At 42.9% G+C, this 19,075-nt stretch overlaps 1 protein-coding gene across 1 annotated transcript in view; it reads left to right on the top strand.

Annotated features, from left to right (window-relative positions):
- The window catches only part of grin2da (glutamate receptor, ionotropic, N-methyl D-aspartate 2D, a), a 54,872-nt gene that overhangs the window by 12,801 nt on the left and 22,996 nt on the right, over positions 1–19,075 (top strand). The window contains exons 3-4 of the mRNA XM_041883052.2: positions 11,554–11,820; positions 14,607–14,938. Of these exons, the coding sequence (XP_041738986.2) occupies positions 11,554–11,820; positions 14,607–14,938 (599 nt within the window). The remainder of the gene's footprint in view (positions 1–11,553; positions 11,821–14,606; positions 14,939–19,075) is intronic.

The following is a 19,075-nucleotide window of genomic DNA, read 5'->3' as shown; positions in this document are numbered from 1 at the left end:
CCAACTTGAAGGAGCTGGAGCAGTTTTGCCTTGAAGAATGGGCAAAAATCCTTATAGAGACATACCCCAAGAGACTAGCAGCTGTAATTGCTGCAAAAGGTGGCTTTACAAAGTATTGACTTGGGGGGGTGAATAGTTATGCACGCTCAAGTTTTCTGTTTTTTTGTCTTATTTCTTGTTTGTTTCACCCCCAAAAATATTTTGCATCTTCATAGTGGTATGCATGTTGTGTAAATCAATTGATACAAATCCCCCCAAAATCCATTTTAATTCCAGGTTGTAAGGCAACAAAATAGGAAAAATGGGGGGTGAATACTTTTGAAAGCCACTGTATACGCTTATTCGCAACCCAGTCCCATTTGGGATAACCCAACCCTTAAAGGCAACCCAGACCTTTGCCTAGCACCTTTAATCAGTCTTTCTTCTCAAACTCAAATGTATAATTTGATGCTTAACCTATTTTTGTACACATATCCAACTGTGAACCTTTCTACAATTACAGGCTTCATTCAAGTATCACTTGGCCTTGTTAATTGTGCACCATCCAAGATGGCGAAGTAGTGCAGTCTTGTTTCTGTCGTGTGTCTGTAAATAGCCTGTAAATACCCAGTTTTTTGTATTTTTCGTACATATTTCCCTATCAGACTTTTCATCCTTCTACAAAATATACTTTCCTGCAACCTGCCTCACTCAATGTGGAACGGATTCTATTATTGACTTACCTTTTATCCAGAATCTAGAATCTCCAGTTGAAACTAGCTAGCCAGCTAACTAGCTACTTGCTATTAGCCACGGCTAGCGGTGTTTCACCCAGAACATAGGATTTTTTTCCCGCAGGATTAATTTTAATCACTGGACATTGATCACCGGATATTCGGCCAGTCTGCACAGCGCGTTATCGACCCAGAACATATCAGTTCTTCCGCCGGATTCACTGGACCTCTAACTCCGGATTCATCGCCACCAGCTGGCTACAACAAAACGGACGCTGTGGTCTGGCTAATCAACCTGAGCTAGGCCCATCTCCCGGCTATCTACCTCTCTATCAACTGGACGGGACCACCTAGGATTGACGCGGAGCCCCGCCGATCCTACACGACTGGTCTGCCGACGAAATCGTCTGATGTGGTTACGATGTAACCACGAAGATTCCATCCATCTGCTAGCCCTGGCCCGTTAGCACACGCTTACTCACTAAACTGAACTAGCTACTGAACTAGCTACTTGCTATTGGCCACAGCTGGCGGTGTTTCACCCAGAACATTTGATTTTTTTTTTCCGCGGGATTGGTTTTAATCACTGGACATTGATCGCCGGATATTCGGACAGTCAGCACTGCGCGTTGTCGACCCAGAACATATCAGTTTTTCCGTCGCTACCAGCTGGCTACAACAAAACGGACGTAGCACACGCTAGCCGTGGCCTCTTGCCCATCTTCCTTTTTACGGTACTACATCCTGTTTATGTTTAGCCTCAGCCCAAACATGGTTAGTTTATTGTTGTTTCGGTTATTTCTAATTGTACTATATCACTGTAGACCCCCCAGCCTAGCTGAACCTGCCTTGGTTAGCCCCTTTGTCCCTCCACCCATACACTCACAGACCGACTCAATTTATGCCTCTAGAGATACTATCTCTTTCAGTGTTACCCAACGCTTAGGTTTGCCTCCACTTTACTCATGTCCTTCCATATCCTTGTCTGTTCATAATGCCCTGAATCTTTTCTATAACACCCGGAAATCTGCCCCCTTTATTCTATGTACCCAACGCACTAGAAGACCAGTTCTTAAAGCCTTTAGCCGTATCCTTATTCTAGTCCTCCTCTGTTCCTCTGGTGATGTAGAGGCTAACCCAGGCCCTGTAGCCCCCAGTATCACTCCTACTCCCCAGGAGCTATCATTTGTTGACTTCTGTAATCGCAAAAGTCTTGGTTTCTTGCACATAAATATCAGAAGTCTACTTCCTAAGTTTGAGTTATTCACTGCGTTAGCACACTCTGCCAACCCTGATGTTCTAGCAGTGTCTGAATCCTGGCTCAGGAAGGCCACCAAAAATTCTGAAATTTCCATCCCCAACTATAACATTTTCCGTCTAGATAGAACTGCCAAAGGGGGTGGAGTTGCAATCTACTGTAGAGATAGCCTGCAGAGCTCTATCATACTATCCAGGTCTGTGCCCAAACAGTTTGAGCTTCTACTTCTAAAAATCCACCTTTCCAGAAATAAGTCTCTCACTGTTGCCGCTTGCTACAGACCCCCCTCAGCCCCCAGCTGTGCCCTGGACACCATATGTGAATTGATTGCCCCCCATTTATCCTCTGAGTTTGTACTGCTTGGTGACCTAAATTGGGATATGCTTAATACCCCAGCCATCCTACAATCCAAGCTAGATGCCCTCAACCTCACGCAAATTATCAACGAACCTACCAGGTACAACCCTAAATCCTTAAACATGGGTACCCTCATAGATATCATCCTGACTAATATACCCTCTAAATACACCTCAGCTGTCTTCAACCAGGATCTCAGCGATCACTGCCTTATTGCCTGCGTCCGTAACGGGTCCGCGGTCAAACGACCACCCCTCATCACTGTCAAACGCTCCCTAAAACACTTTAGCGAGGAGGCCTTCCTAATTGACCTGGCCCAGGTATCCTGGATGGATATAGATCTCATTCCGTCAGTAGAGGATGCCTGGTTGTTCCTTAAAAGTAATTTCCTCTCAATCTTAAATAAACATGCCCCATTCAAAAATACAGAACTAAGAACCGATATAGCCCCTGGTTCTCCTCAGACTTGACTGCCCTTGACCAGCACAAAAACATCCTGTGGCGTACAGCATTAGCATCAAATAGCCCCCGCGATATGCAACTTTTCAGGGAAGTTAGGAACCAATATACACAAGCAGTCAGGAAAGCAAAGGCTAACTTTTTCAAACAGAAATTTGCATCCTGTAGCACTAACTCCAAAAAGTTTTGGGACACTGTAAAGTCCATGGAGAATAAGAGCACTTCCTCCCAGCTGCCCACTGCACTGAGGCTAGGAAACACTATCACCACCGATAAATCTACAATAATCGAGAATTTCAACAAGCATTTTGCTACAGCTGGCCATGCTTTCCATCTGGCTACCACTAACCCGGCCACCAACTCTGCACCCTCTGCTGCAACTTGCCCATGCCCCCCCCGCTTCTCCTTCACACAAATTCAGACAGTTGATGTTTTGAAAGCGCTGCAAAATCTGGACCCCTACAAATCAGCTGGGCTAGACAATCTGGACCCTTTCTTCCTAAAACTAGCCGCCGAAATTGTCGCAACCCCTATTACTAGTCTGTTCAACCTCTCTTTCATAACGTCTGAGATCCCCAGAGATTGGAAAGCTGCCGCGGTCATCCCCCCTCTTCAAAGGGGGTGACACTCTAGATCCAAACTGCTACAGACCTATATCCATCCTGCCCTGCCTTTCGAAAGTATTCGAAAGCCAAGTTAACAAACAGATCATCGACCATTTCGAATACCACCGTACCTTCTCCGCTTATGCAATCCGGTTTCCGAGCTGGTCACGGGTGCACTTCAGCCACGCTCAAGGTCCTAAACGATATTATAACCGCGATTGATAATAGACAGTACTGTGCAGCCGTCTTCATCGACCTGGCCAAGGCTTTCGACTCTGTCAACCACCGCATTCTTATTGGCAGACTAAATAGCCTTGGTTTCTCAAATGACTGCCTCGCCTGGTTCACCAACTACTTCTCAGATAGAGTTCAGTGTGTCAAATCGGAGGGCCTGTTGTCTGGACCTATGGCAGTCTCTATGGGGGTGCCACAGGGTTCAATTCTTGGGCCGACACTTTTCTCCGTGTATATCAATGATGTCGCTCTTGCTGCTGGTGACTCTCAGATCCACCTCTACGCAGACGACACCATTTTGTATACATCTGGCCCTTCATTGGACACTGTGTTAACAAACCTCCAAACGAGCTTCAATGCCATACAACAATCCTTCAGTAGCCTTCAACTGCTCTTAAACACTAGTAAAACTAAATGCATGCTTTTCAATCGAACGCTGCTAGCACCCGCCCACCCGACTAGAATCACCACTCTCGACGGGTCTGACCTAGAGTATGTGGACAACTACAAATATCTAGGTGTCTGGTTAGACTGTAAACTCAACTTCCAGACTCACATAAAGAATCTCCAATCCAAAGTTAAATCTAGAATCGGCTTCCTATTTCGCAACAAAGCCTCCTTCACTCATGCTGCCAAACATGCCCTCGTAAAACTGACTATCCTACCGATCCTTGACTTCGGCGATGTCATTTACAAAATAGCCTCCAACACTCTACTCAGCAAATTGGATGTAGTCTATCACAGTGCCATCCGTTTTGTCTCCAAAGCCCCATACACTACCCACCACTGTGACCTGTACGCTCTTGTTGGCTGGTCCTCACTACATGTTCGTCGTCAAACCCACTGGCTCCAGGCCATCTATAAATCACTGCTAGGCAAATCCCCGCCCTATCTTAGCTCATTGGTCACCATAGCAGCACCCACCCGTAGTCTGCGCTCCAGCAGGTATATCTCACTGGTCATTCCCAAAGCCAACACCTCCTTTGGCCGCCATTCCTTCCAGTTCTCTGCTGCCAATGACTGGAACGAATTGCAAAAATCTCTGAAGCTGGAGACTCTTATCTCCCCCAATAACTTTAAGCATCAGTTGTCAGAGCACCTTACCGATCACTGCACCTGTACACAGCCCATCTGAAATTAGCCCACCCAACTACCTCATCCCTATATTGTTATTTAATTTGCTCTTTTGCACCCCAGTATCTCTATTTGCACATAATCTCTTGCACATCTAGCATTCCAGTGTTAATACTATTGTAATTATTCTGCACTATAGCCCATTTATTGCCTTACCTCCATAACTTGCTACATTTGCACACACTGTATATATATTTTCTGTTGTATTTTCGGACTTTATGTTTTTTTCTTTACCCCATATGTAACTCTGTGTTGTTTTTATTGCACTACTTTGCTTTATCTTGGCCAGGTCGCAGTTGTAAATGAGAACCTGTTCTCAACTGGCTTACCTGGTTAAATAAAGGTGAAATAAAAATAAAAAAAAAACAGTGCATTCGGAAAGCATTCAGACCCCTTGACTTTTTCCACATTTTGTTACGTTACAGCCTTATTCTAAAATTGATTTTTTTTTAAATCATCAATCTCACACAATACCCCATAATGACAAAGCGAAAACAGGTTTATAAAAAATCAAAAACAGAAATACCTTATTTACATCATTATTCAGACCCTTTGCAATGAGACTCGACATTGAGCTCAGGTGCATCCTGTTTCCATTGATCATCCTTAAAATGTTTCTACAACTTGATTGGAGTCCACCTGTGGTAAATTCAATTGATTGGACATGATTTGTAAAGGCACACACCTGTCTATATAAGGTCGACAGTGCATGTCAGAGCAAAAACCAAGCCATGAGGTCGAAGGAATTGTCCGTAGAGCTCCGAGACAGGATTGTGTCGAGGCACAGATCTGGGGAAGGGTACCAAAAAATGTCTGCAGCATTGAAGGTCCCCAAGAACAGAGTGGCTTCCAGCATTCTTAAATGGAAGAAGTTTGGAACCACCAGACTCTTCCTAGAGCTGGCCGCCCGACCAAAGTTACCAATCGGGGGAGAAGGGCCTTGGTCAGGGAGGTGACCAAGAACCCGATGGCCACTCTGACAGAGCTCCAGAGTTCCTCTGTGGCGATGGGAGAACCTTCCAGAAGGACGACCATCTCTGCAGCACTCCACCAATCAGGCCTTAATGATAGAGTGGCCAGACAAAACAAGATTCTCTGGTCTGATGAAACCAAGATTGAACTCTTTGGCCTGAATGCCAAGCGTCACTTCTGGAGGAAACCTGGCACCATCCCTACGGTGAAGCATGGTGGTGGCAGCATCATGCTGTGGGACTGTTTTTCAGCGGCAGGGACTGGGAGACTAGTCAGGATCGAGGGAAAGAGGAACAGAGCAAAGTACAGAGAGATCCTTGATGAAAACCTGCTCCAGAGCACTCAGTACCTCAGACTGGGGCGAAGGTTCACCTTCCAACAGCACAACGACCCTAAGCACACAGCCAAGACAACGCAGGAGTGGCTTCGGGACAAGTCTCTGAATGTTCTTGAGTGGCCCAGCCAGAGCCCGGACTTGAACCCGATCGAACATCTCTAGTGGACCTGAAAATAGCTGTGCAGTGATGCTCCCCATCCACCCTGACAGAGCTTGAGTGGATCTGCTGAGAAGAATGGGAGAAACTCCCCAAATACAGGTGTGCCAAGCTTGTAGTGTCATACCCAAAAAGACTCAAGCTGTAATCGCTGCCAAAGGTGCTTCAACAAAGTACTGAGTAAAGGGTCTGAATACTTATGTAAATGTAATATTACAGTTTCTAATTTTTTATACATTTGCAAAAATATTGCATTATGGGGTATTGTGTGTTGATTGATAATTTTAGAGTAAGGCTGTAATGTAACAAAATGTGGAAAAGGTCAAGGTGTCTGAACACTTTCCGAATGCACTGTAGCTCTCTGAAAAATGTACAGTTGAAGTCGGAAGTTTACATACACTTAGGTTGGAGTCATTAAAACTCGTTTTTCAACCACTCCACAAATGTATTGTTAACAAACTATAGTTTTGGCAAGTCAGTTAGGACATCTACTTTGTGCATGACACAATTAATTTTTCCAACAATTGTTTACAGACAGATTATTTCACTTATAATTCACTGTATCACAATTCCAGTGGGTCAGAAGTTTACATACACTAAGTTGACTGTGCCTTTAAACAGCTTGGAAAATTCCAGAAAATGATGTCATGGCTTTAGAAGCTTCTGATAGGCTAATTGACATACTTTGAGTCAATTGGAGGTGTACCTGTTGATGTATTTCAAGGCCTACCTTCAAACTCCGTGCCTCTTTGCTTAACATCATGGGAAAATCCAAAGAAATCAGCCAAGACCTCAGAAAAATAATTCTAGACCTCTGCGAGTCTGGTTCATCCTTGGGAGCAATTTCCAAAAGTGCAAATCAATCCCAGAACAACAGCAAAGGACCTTGTGAAGATGCTGGAGGAAACAGGTACAAAAGTATCTATATCCACAGTAAAATGAGTCCTATATCGACATAACCTGAAAGGCCGTTCAGCAAGGAAGAAGCCACTGCTCCAAAACCGCCATAAAAAAGCCAGACTACAGTTTGCAACTGCACATAGGGACAAAGATCGTACTTTTTGGAGAAATGTCCTCTGGTCTGATGTAACAAAAATAGAACTGTTTGGCCATAATGACCATCGTTATGTTTGGAGGAAAAAGGGGAATGCTTGCAAGCCGAAGAACACCATCTCAACCGTGAAGCACGGGGGTGGTAGCATCATGCTGTGGGGGTGCTTTGCTGCAGGAGGGACTGGTGCACTTCACAAAATAGATGGCATCATGAGGAAGGAAAATTATGTGGATATATTGAAGCAACATCTCAAGACATCAGTCAGGAAGTTAAAGCTTGGTCGCAAATGGGTCTTCCAAATGGACAATGACCCCAAGCATACTTCCAAAGTTGTGGCAAAATGGCTTAAGGACAACAAAGTCAAGGTATTGGAGTGGCCATCACAAAGCCCTGACCTCAATCCTATAGAAGATTTGTGGGTAGAACTGAAAAAGCGTGTGCGAGCAAGGAGGCATTGATTATGCAAGAATGGGCTGCCATCAATCAGGATGTGGCCCAGAAGTTAATTGACAGCATGCCAGGGCGAATTGCAGAGGTTTTGAAAAGAAGGGTCAATACTGCAAATATTGACTCTTTGCATACGCCATCCCATCTGGTTTGGGCTTAGTGGGACTATCATTTGTTTTTCAACAGGACAATGACCCAACACACCTCCAGGCTGTGTAAGGGCTATTTTACCAAGAAGGAGAGTGATGGAGTGCTGCATCAGATGACCTGGCCTCCACAATCCCCCGACCTCAATGCAATTGAGATGGTTTGGGATGAGTCGGACGGCATAGTGAAGGAAAAGCAGCCAACATGTGCTCAGCATATGTGGGAACTCCTTCAAGACTGTTGGAAAAGCATTCCAGGTGAAGCTGGTTGAGAGAATGCCAAGAGTGTGGAAAGCTGTCATAAAGGCAAAGGGTGCCTATTTGAAGAATCTCAAATATAAACTACATTCTGATTTGTTTAACACTTTTTTGGTTACTACATGATTCCATATGGGTTATTTCATAGTTTTGATGTCTTCACTATTATTCTACAATGTAAAAAATAGTAAAAATAAAGAAAACCCCTTGAATGAGTAGGTGTGTCCAAACTTTTGACTAGTAGTGTAGTTCCTTCTAAATTGTATCCCTCTGTTCAGAGATGGGCAGTATTTCTGTTAAATGTATTTGAAATACCTATTTCAATTACTTTTGAGTATTTTGTCATTTGTATTTCACTGTCCTGAACTACAATCCAATGTATTTTGTAACAAGATACTTTAGAGCAGTGTTTCCCAAACTCGGTCCCGGGGACCCCAAGGGGTGCACATTTAGTTTTTTGCCCTAGCACTACACAGCTGATTCAAGTAATCAACTAATCATCAATATTTGTTTATTTGAATCAGTTGTGTAGTGCTAGGGCAAAACACAAAATGTGCACTACTTGGGGTCCCTAGGTCCGAGTTTGGGACAATACAAAATACTTTTCTGTACCATTGTTTTTATAGCGGTTCACAATTTTGTGGCCCCCTATCACCCCAAATTTGCTGCATTGGTATCAGAAGTATGATGGCACTAGGGTATGATAAGAGTGTCTGATAAATGACCAGAATTGAAAAATGAACACTTGCATAGCACACTGGGTATTATTTGAACGAGCTCTGCCCACAAACAAGGCCACATTTGATTAAAATACTAATTGTTTGGGGGCAGAGCTCATTAGAAAATAATACCCAATGTGCTTTGCAAGTGCTCATTTTTACACATTTACATTTTGGTCATTTAGCAGACACTATTATCCAGAGTGTCTTAAAGCAGTCAGTGAATTCAACTAAGGTAGATAAACAACGACATCACAGTCATAGCAAGTACAACGTTTCTGTAATCGTTACTGAGAATGTTGTTGTAGTTAATGGGGCTACTTGCACATATTTTAATTCAATACATTACTTGGCAAAAGTATTTTGTATTTTCTAACAAGAAACATTTTTAAGTGTCTTTACCCATCTATGCCTCTGTTATCTTGTCTGTCTTATGTATAAGGGTCTAGAAACCTTATCCTCTACTTGTACTTAAACCTTTCAGTACAGTATCTTCCATTCCTCTCTCCATTCCTCAATCTGTTCTTATCCTAATCTAATCTAAAAGAACTGGACAATTGTAGGCTTTCCTCATATCACTTTTACTTGTCCAGTCTGGTCAGATCAGTGAAGATAAAGGAAAGGAGTCAAGGAGAGGAAGGCACGTCTTTTTAATTGAAATAAAATGAAATAAAAATGATTTGTCAAATAGACAACAGATGTAGACTAACAGTGAAATGCTTACTTTCAGGGCCTTTTCTAACAATGCAGAGTTAAAGATAAGATTACAATTTTTTATAAAAAATAGAAATAGTGGCACAGTGAATAACTAATAATTTAACACACATCTGGTTAAAAAAAACAAAGGGAGATACATAGTGTGTTCCAAACGACACCCTATTCCCTACATAGTGCACTACTTTTAACCAGGGCCCATAAGGCTCTGGTCAAAAGTAATGCACTATAAAGGGAATAGGTTGCCATTTGGGACATACTGTAGGATTGTACTGGAAAGACATCACAGTAGTCCCTGTCACATGTCTACACAAGACAGACAAAGAAAGGGAGGAAGGCTATTGAGACTGGAATTCAATTACAATGGCCATATCGATGTTTGCACGGTGTCTTTGTGTAAAAACTACTATCTACGCATGTAGTTACTCTGAAAACAGGAGGCTTTGAAATGAGTCTACCTGAGGGTAGCAGCTGTAGTAGGGTTTTTATAGTACCCATAGACATTGTGTGATTATAGGCCTATTTAACCATGGGTAAAATTGCAATGGCATGAATGTAAAGCCACAGAATAGGTAAGAAACTTGATGCACCACAACTTTAATGGATCTTTCTAACCAACGTTATGGTCTAAAAAGACCTTCATCAGACTAAGCAACTGGACTAAGCGTGTAGGATTGAATCTGTAGCTCAGCTGGTAGAGCACGGCGTTTGTAACGCCAAGGTAGTGGGTTCGATCCCTGGGACCACCCATACACAAAAAATGTATGCACGCATGACTGTAAGTCGCTTTGGATAAAAGCGTCTGCTAAATGGCATATTATTATTATTATTTAATTAAGCTCACACTGTCATTCTCATTTTACATTACTCTCAACATGGACCATGTTCAGTAGGGAGAAACTGTGTTCTTATTGGACAAGTTCAGATACTACCTCCTCGTTTCACACTTTTACAAAATGTTTTCTCCCTATTAAACAAGATACTGGACTCCACTGTATTCATAAAACGTCTCAGCGTAGGAGTGCTGATCTAGGATCAGGTCTCTCCTGTCCATGTATCTTACTCATTATGATCTAAAATGCAAAACTGATTCTATATCAGCACTCCTACTCTGAGACTCATTGTGAATACGAGGCCTTGATTCCTCTTCTATCCTCCTGAGACCCAGCAATTCATTTTTGTCCTCTCTAGTGGACATCCGTTCTTGGTCCGTATCGCTGAGGCCATACAGGCCACTGTATTATTTGAGAGGACATTCTGGGCTTTTCAATGATATCACATGCGTGGGGGTGTGACCTTGACAACTTTATCTTCCTGGTTCTTTGAAAAATGGCTGGCGTGAAAATTAGCACATTTAATGGAACAATTTTACGAAGTGTGTGTAATTATTAATGATAATTTTTGTGAGTTTGATATTGAAATTGCTTCTAGTAAGTGAATATCTCAGGAATAGTTAAGTGGGTTTTCAGGACCGTGTAGAACTTTTTTCACATGAAATAAGAGCTAAATTAAGAGCTTATCAAGAAATGTCCTCTGTAGTGGTCCCGGATGCCGCAACTAGGTTTTTCACCTACTGTACCCATTGACTGTAATGTAAATGTTTTTCAGCTGCTGTACCCATTGACTGTAATGTAAATGTATAATATTTACGTCCTAATGACCACTACAGAGAACAATTTTGCACTTACAATAAAAGATAAATAACAATATTTTTTCACATTCTTTTCTTGGTAACATGTTTTTTCTCACCCCAAACACTTCTGATATGTAAAAAATATATATGTAATCCCACCAAAATGTTATTTTTTGGGGGGTCTCAGGAGGCAAAAGCAGAAAATAAAACTCTGTTCACTTACTACCTCCCCATTTCACTCAGCTTCAAAATGTTTTCTCCCTACTGAACACAACCCTCTAGGAGACAGCACCGTCCTCCAGTTCACTGCACTCTCTTTCTCTTTCCGTGTCCTGAAAACCCATTTCACTCTTTAGGAGAGTGGCTCCATCTACCTCCAGTTCACCTGCTCCACAGCCATGCAGCTGGACGTGATCTTCGAGGTGCTGGAGGAGTTTGACTGGACCTCCTTTTCCGTGGTGGCTACACGTCACCATGGCTACGAGGACTTCCTGGCCATGGTGGAGGGCCTGACGGACGGATCCTTCATCGGCTGGGAGAAGAAGGGCGTGGTCATGCTCAACGTCACCGACGACCCGGGAGGGACGCGCACACGCAGGCTGCTCAAGGAGAACGAGGCGCAGGTGAGACGGCGACGACCTTCCATTTTTTTTATTTGCCATATTTTTATGCTTCATCTTTTTCTAATGGTACAGAAGTAGAGGGGAATACTGATGAAGAGGGGAGACACAGGAAGGACAGACGCTGGGGATTGAACCCAGGTCTACACTGGGGACCTTTTTATTCACTCTTCTTAATCATTTAGTCATTTTTATTTCTTTAGACAGGGTTGAAGGTAGAAGGGAGACTACAGAATAGCTGTGTGACTGGGGTTGGATCCCACACTGAATAGCTGTGTGACTGGGGTTGGATCCCACACTGAAAGTGTAAACATGCAGTTGTGTCCGGTTGGGCGGCAGGTAGCTTAGTGGGTAAGAGCGTTGTGCCAGTAACCGAAAGGTCGCTGGTTCTAATACCCGAGCCGAGTAGGTGAAAAATCTGTCAATTTGCCCTTAAGCAAGGCACTTAACCCTAATTGCTCCTGTAAGTCGCTCTGGATAAGAGCGTCTGCTAAATGACTTAAATGTAAATGTCCTGTGAATTCCCAGTCTGCGCTAAAAGCTCCATAGACCATCAGACTGTGCTGCAGATGGTAGCTCAACCCGCTATACCAGCCCCAGGCACAGGACTGTGGGGACCTTTGTTGTATTTCATGCCGTCGTCCTTTCATTGCAGTGTACCTGTACAGCAGGACAGTCTTTCTCCACCTTGTTCCCGGGGACCCTGCTGTGGAGTCTAATTAGTACAGAATTGTCTTGGTATCCAATTACCTGAAAGACACTCCAATCACCTGTCTTGGAAATATGCTAAGACATTCTGCCAATTTTTCAGAATACTTAATAAATTAACTGGAATACTTAAAATAGTTAGACCTGGGATGGTGAATTTAGGATTTTCTTCCATGTAATTGAAACCCTGCTGTAGATGGTCTTTTTGACACATACAGTGGCTTGCGAAAGTATTCACCCCCCTTGGCATTTTTCCTATTTTGTTGCCTTACAACCTGGAATTAAAATGGATTTGTGGGGGGTTTGTATCATTTGATTTACACAACATGCCTACCACTTTGAAGATGCAAAATATTTTTGATTGTGAAACAAACAACAAATAAGACAAAAAAACTGAAAACTTGAGCGTGCATAACTATTCACCCCCCCCAAAGTCAATACTTTGTAGAGCCACCTTTTGCAGCAATTACAGCTTCAAGTCTCTTGGGCTATGTCTCTATAAGCTTGGCACATCCAGCCACTGGGATTTATGCCCATTCTTCAATGTAAAACTGCTCCAGTTCCTTCAAGTTGGATGGGTTCTGCTGCTGTACAGCAATCTTTAAGCCATACCACAGATTCTCAATTGGATTGAGGTCTGGGCTTTGACTAGGCCATTCCAAGACATTTCAATGTTTCCCCTTAAACCACTCAAGTGTTGCTTTAGCAGTATGCTTAGGGTCATTGTCCTGCTGGAAGGTGAACCTCTGTCCTAGTCTCAAATCTCTGGAAGACTGAAACAGGTTTCCCTCAAGAATTTCCCTGTATTTCCCTAGTCCCTGCCGATGAAAAACATCCCCACAGCATGATGCTGCCACCACCATGCTTCACTCTGGGGATGGTGTTCTCGGGGTGATGAGAGGTGTTGGGTTTGCGCCAGACATAGCATTTTCCTTGATTGCCAAAAAGCTCAATTTTAGTCTCATCTGACCAGAGTACCTTCTTCCATATGTTTGGGGAGTCTCCCACATGCCCTTTGGCGAACACCAAACGTGTTTGCTTATTTCTTTCTTTAAGCAATGGCTTTTTTCTGGCCACTCTTCCGAAAAGCCCAGCTCTGTGGAGTGTTTGGCTTAAAGTGGTCCTATGGACAGATACTCCAATATCTGCTGTGGAGCTTTGCAGCTCCTTCAAGGCTATATTTGGTCTCTTTGTTGCCTCTCTGATTAATGCCGTCCTTGCCTGGTCCGTGAGTTTTGGTGGGTGGCCCTCTCTTGGCAGGTTTGTTGCGGTGCCATATTCTTTCCATTTTTTAATAATGGATTTAATGGTGCTCCGTGGGATGTTCAAAGTTTCTGATATTTTTTTATAATCCAACCCTGATCTGTACTTCTCCACAACTTTGTCCCTGACCTGTTTGGAGAGCTCCTTGGTCTTCATGGTGCCGCTTGCTTGGTGGTGCTCCTTGCTTAGTGGTGTTGCAGACTCTGGGGCCTTTCAGAACAGGTGTATATATACTGAGATCATGTGACACTTAGATTGCACACAGGTGGACTTTATTGAACTAATTATGTGACTTCTGAAGGTAATTAGTTGCACCAGATCTTACTTAGGGGCTTCATAGCAAAGGGGGTGAATACATATGCACGCACAACTTTTCCGTTCTTAATTTTTTTGAATTTTTTGAAACAAGTTATTTTTTTCATTCCACTTCACCGATTTGGACTATTTTGTGTATGTCCATTACATTAAATGCAAATAAAAATGACAGGTTGTAATGCAACAAAATAGGAAAAATGCTAAGGGGGATGAATACTTTTGCAAGGCACTGTATGTAAATAAGAAATAATAGAATTTAAAAAGAGAAAAATAATATGACATTTTGCTCAAAATACTGTCCACTGCTGCAGCCTGAGTGGGAAATGGTCTGAATTGAGATGTTTTCAAAGAGGGCAGTGAATGGGGTCAGCAACTCCCCCAAAACTGCCACAGTGTGACTGACATCATTTGACCTAGTTCGGTCCAACAAGACTCCCACTTAACCGCTCGCTCCCCCCCTCCCCTACCCTCTTCTTCCCATCCTCCTCCCCCGCTCCTTCCAGGTGCGTCTCCTCTACTGCTCCCAGGAGGAGGCCGCACTGATCTTCAAGGCGGCCTGGGCCTCGGGTCAGGCCGGACACTCCCACATGTGGTTCGCCGTGGGGCCAGCCCTGTCCGGCCTTGGCCTGGAGGGCCTCCCCAAGGCCTTGTTCGCAGTGCGTCCGCAGGGCTGGAGGGACGAGCCCCGCAGGAGGATCGCCAAAGGGGTGTCTGTGCTGACCCACGGAGCCATGGCTTTGAGGAAGGAGTATGGCTGGGCCCGAGGGCCACACTTCTTCGCAGGCAACTGCCAGACAGATGGCAACCAGACGCAGAGGGTGCCAGACAGGATCAGGTGAGGAGAGCGGAGGTGCTCCTTCAGAACTCTCAGGGGGGAGAACTGCTCAGCTGTGGCAGAGGACTGGCACTTGCTGCTGCTGGCTGCTTCTCTCTCTCTCTCTCTCTCTCTCTCTCTCTCTCTCTCTCTCTCTCTCACTGCTCTCTCTCTCTCTCTCTCTCACTGCTCTCTCTCTCTCTCTCTCTCTCTCTCTCTCTCTCTCTCTCTCTCACTGCTCTCTCTCTCTCTCTCTCTCTCTCTCTCTGTCTCTCTCTCTCTCTCTCTCTCTCTCTCTCTCTCGCTCTCTCTCTGCTTCTTTCTCTCCATCTCCTTCTCTCTCTATTTCTCTGCCTGCCTCTTTCTGTCCATCTGCTTCTCTCTATCCTCAGTGTCTCTCTGCCTCTCATTCTCTCTCTTCTCTTTCTCCCCCTCTCTCTCTTTCTGTCTCTGTCTATGTCTGCCTCTCTATGTCTCTGTGTCTCTGCCTCTTTGTCTTTCCTTCTCTCTCTCTCTCTCTCTCTCTCTCTCTCTCTCTCTCTCTCTCTCTCTCTCTCTCTCTCTCTCTCTCTCTCTCTCTCTCTCTCTCTCTCTCTCTCTCTCTCTCTCTCTCTCAGCCTTTCTCTGTCATCTCTGATTATCTCTTTGTGTCTGTCTCTGCCCTCTCTCTCTCTCTCTCCCCCTTGACTGCCTCTCTCTCCCCATCAACAGCTGAAACACCTCAACCCCCCCCTCTCTCTCTCTCTCTCTCTCTCTCGCTCTCTCTCTCACCCTCATTTTATCTCTCTCTCCCTGTCTAGTTCCCAGTTGTGTATGAGAAGTCTCTGTATCTCCCTCCGTCTGTCTTTTGCTGCCTGTCAACCGTGTCTCATAGGTGACTCCTCCAAGTCCCTCCTGTCATTCATTCAGTACATTTGTCTGAAAGATACATGAGCCATTTGTACATACAGTATGTCCATGTCTGTCCGGATACAGTACGTGTCAGAATAAAGTAATGAATCAGAATCAGAACATGAGCCATGTTCTTGTGTTGAATTAAATATACATGAACCATGCTAATTTGTGAATCAAGTTAAAGAGACATGACTTATGTCCATATGAATCAAGTTAAAGGTGCAAGACTTGTTGAGTCGCTGCAAATCAAGTTAATTACCTTTTACTGCAGTGGGCTAAATCAGGGTCACACAGAGTGTTTCTTGGTAGTCTTAAACAAATCTACTTTGAAACAAAAGTATACACCTCACACACATGGTTATGGGCTTAAAAAAAGAAGACATCTGTACCATGTCAGATATAGAGCTGAAATGTATTCAATTTTGAGTTTGCATCCCAATATTACACTTTATATACATCACAGAAGACTGAAATATAACAAGACCGTTTGACATAGAAACACCGGATTTTCAGCAAAAAAAGTGTATTAATTATGAAATTATTAAAAATATTAATAACATTCCACCCATGAGGTCACTGGAGGATGATTTGGTCATTTGACTGCAGGAAAGGGGCTACAGATACATGACTTGTTAAGTCAATGTGAATCAAGTTAAAGATACTGTACATGACATGTATGAAAAATGTATGCACTCACTAACTGTAAGTCGCTCTGGATAAGAGCGTCTGCTAAATGACTGAAATGTAAATGTAAAATGTTGAGTCCATATAAATCATGTTAAAGATACATGACTTGTCTATGCGAATCAAGCTAGTTTATTGACTAGCATTGGGGGATTAAATGAACTGATGAGGATGTAATCCGTAATAACTACAAAGGCCTGGTCATACTTTATTTGGATAGTTATTTGGATCTGTAGATGCTGTACAGATGGTCATACTATCTTCAAACTATCTGTTGATAAGCAACTGCTTGCTAAGGTTACAGTTAGGGTTAGGTTTAGAGTAAGGGTTAGGACTAGGGTTAAGTTTAGGGTTAGGATAAGGGTTAGGGTTAGGCCTAAGGTTAGTAGATTGTTAGTTGAAATGATACTGATAGGCTGTAGATACAGTGCCTTCAGAAAGTATTCATACCCCTTGACTTATTCCACATTTTGTTGTGTTACAGCCTGAATTCAAAATGGATTTTTTATTTTTTATTCTCACAATCTATACACAATAACCCATAATGACAAAGTGAAAGCGTGTTTTTAGAAATGTTTACAAATGTATTGAAAATGAAATACAGAAATATCTAATTTACATAAGTATTCACACCCCTGAGTCAATAGACGTTAGAATCCCCTTTGGCAGCGATTACATCTGTAAGTCTTTCTGGGTAAGTCTAACAGAGCTTTGCACACCTGGATTGTGCAACATTTAGCTACCTATTATTCTTTTCAAAATTCTTCAAGCTCTGGCAAATTGGGTGTTGATCATTGCTAGACAACCATTTTCAGGTCTTGCCATAGATTTTCAAGCAGATTTAAGTAAAAACTGTTACTCAGCCACTCAGGAACGTTCACTGTCTTCTTGGTAAGAAACTATAGTGTAGATTTGGCCTTGTGTTGTAGGTTATTGTCCTGCAGAAAGGTGAATTCATCTCCCAGTGTCTGGTGGAAAGCAGGCGGAACCAGGTTTTCCTCTAGGATATTACCTGTGCCTCAATTCCGTTAGTTTTTTTATCCTGAAAAACTCCCCAGTCCTTAACGATTACAATCATACCCAGAACATGATGCAGCCACCACTATGCTTGAAAATATGGAGAGTGGTACTCAGTAATGTGTTGAATTGGATTTGTCCAAAAACATAACACTTTGAATTCAGGACAAAAAGTGAATTGCTTTGCCACAATGTTTGCAGCATTATTTTAGTGCCTTGTTGGAAACAGGAGGCATGTTTTGGAGAAAAAAAAATCTGTACAGGCTTACGTCTTTTCACTCAGTCAATTAGTTTAGTATTGTTGAGGAACTACAATGTTGTTGATCCATCCTCAGTTTTCTCCTATAACAGCCATTAAACTCTGTAACTAAACTATGTAACTGTTTTAAAGTCACCATTGGCCTCATGGTGAAATCCCTGAGCAGTTTCCTTCCTCTCTGGTAACTGAGTTAGGAAGGACACCTGTATCTTTGTAGTGACTGGGTGTATTGATACACCATCCAAAGTGTAATTAATAACTTCACCATGCTCAAAGGGATATTCAAAGTCTACCTTTTTTATTTTTACCCTACAAATAGGTGCCCTTCTTTGCGAGGCATTGGAAAACCTCCCTGGTCTTTGATGTTGAACCTGTCTTTGAAATTCACTGCTCGACTGAGGGACCTTACATATAATTGTATGTGTGTGGTACAGAAATGAGTTAGTCATTCAAAAATCATGTTAAACACTATTATTGCACACAGAGTGAGTCCATGCAACTTATTATGTGACTTGTTAAGCACATTTTTACTCCTGAACGTATTTAGACATACCATAACAATACTTATTGACACGACATTTCAGCTTTTCATTTTGTATTAATTTGTACAAATTTCTAAAAACATAATTCCACTTTGACATTATTACAAGAAATCTCAATTTAATCAATTTTATATTCAGGCTGTAACACAACAAAATGTGGAAAAAGTCAAGGGGTGTGAATACTTTCTGAAGGCAAATAAAGTTTTACCAAAGGCCTAAATGGTACCAATTAATTCATTAATTACCACTTACTGTTCATTCATTGTTAATGTGTCAGCTATAATGGGTCTCTTTAATACATTTATTTGACCAGTCAAGATAAAACTACAATTATCTACATCTCACCACTCTCCCTTCTTTCTCTCACAACCCTTTCTATCTTTCACCAGCATCCCCTTCCGTACCTCTCTGCACCTCTGTCAGCCCTGCACCCCTCTCTCCTCCCTCTATCTCTCCCACAGCTATGCTCTTTATGCATTGTTTTTATTACACCATTCAATCTCATCCTCAATCTAATTTCCTTCTCTCTCCCCTCCCTCCCTCCTTCCCTCCCACGCTCTCCCATCTATTGCCATTTCACAACCCTCTCTCTCCTCTCTTTCTCCCTGCTTCACTCTTTTTCTCATCACTCCATCTCTTCCCTCTTTCTCTTCCTTTTCCCCATCTCTCTTCTCCCTTGGTCCGACTCTAAAAGGGATCTGATGCGGCATCGTTTTACATGTAAATAGGATAATTGATAATGGTGGCTTAGATATGTGGTAG

The sequence above is a fragment of the Coregonus clupeaformis genome, chromosome 8 (assembly GCF_020615455.1).
Source record: "Coregonus clupeaformis isolate EN_2021a chromosome 8, ASM2061545v1, whole genome shotgun sequence".
NCBI classification, from domain to species: Eukaryota; Metazoa; Chordata; class Actinopteri; order Salmoniformes; family Salmonidae; genus Coregonus; species Coregonus clupeaformis.
Note: the sequence above shows the minus strand (reverse complement) of the source record. Positions and strands in the feature narration are given on the sequence as shown.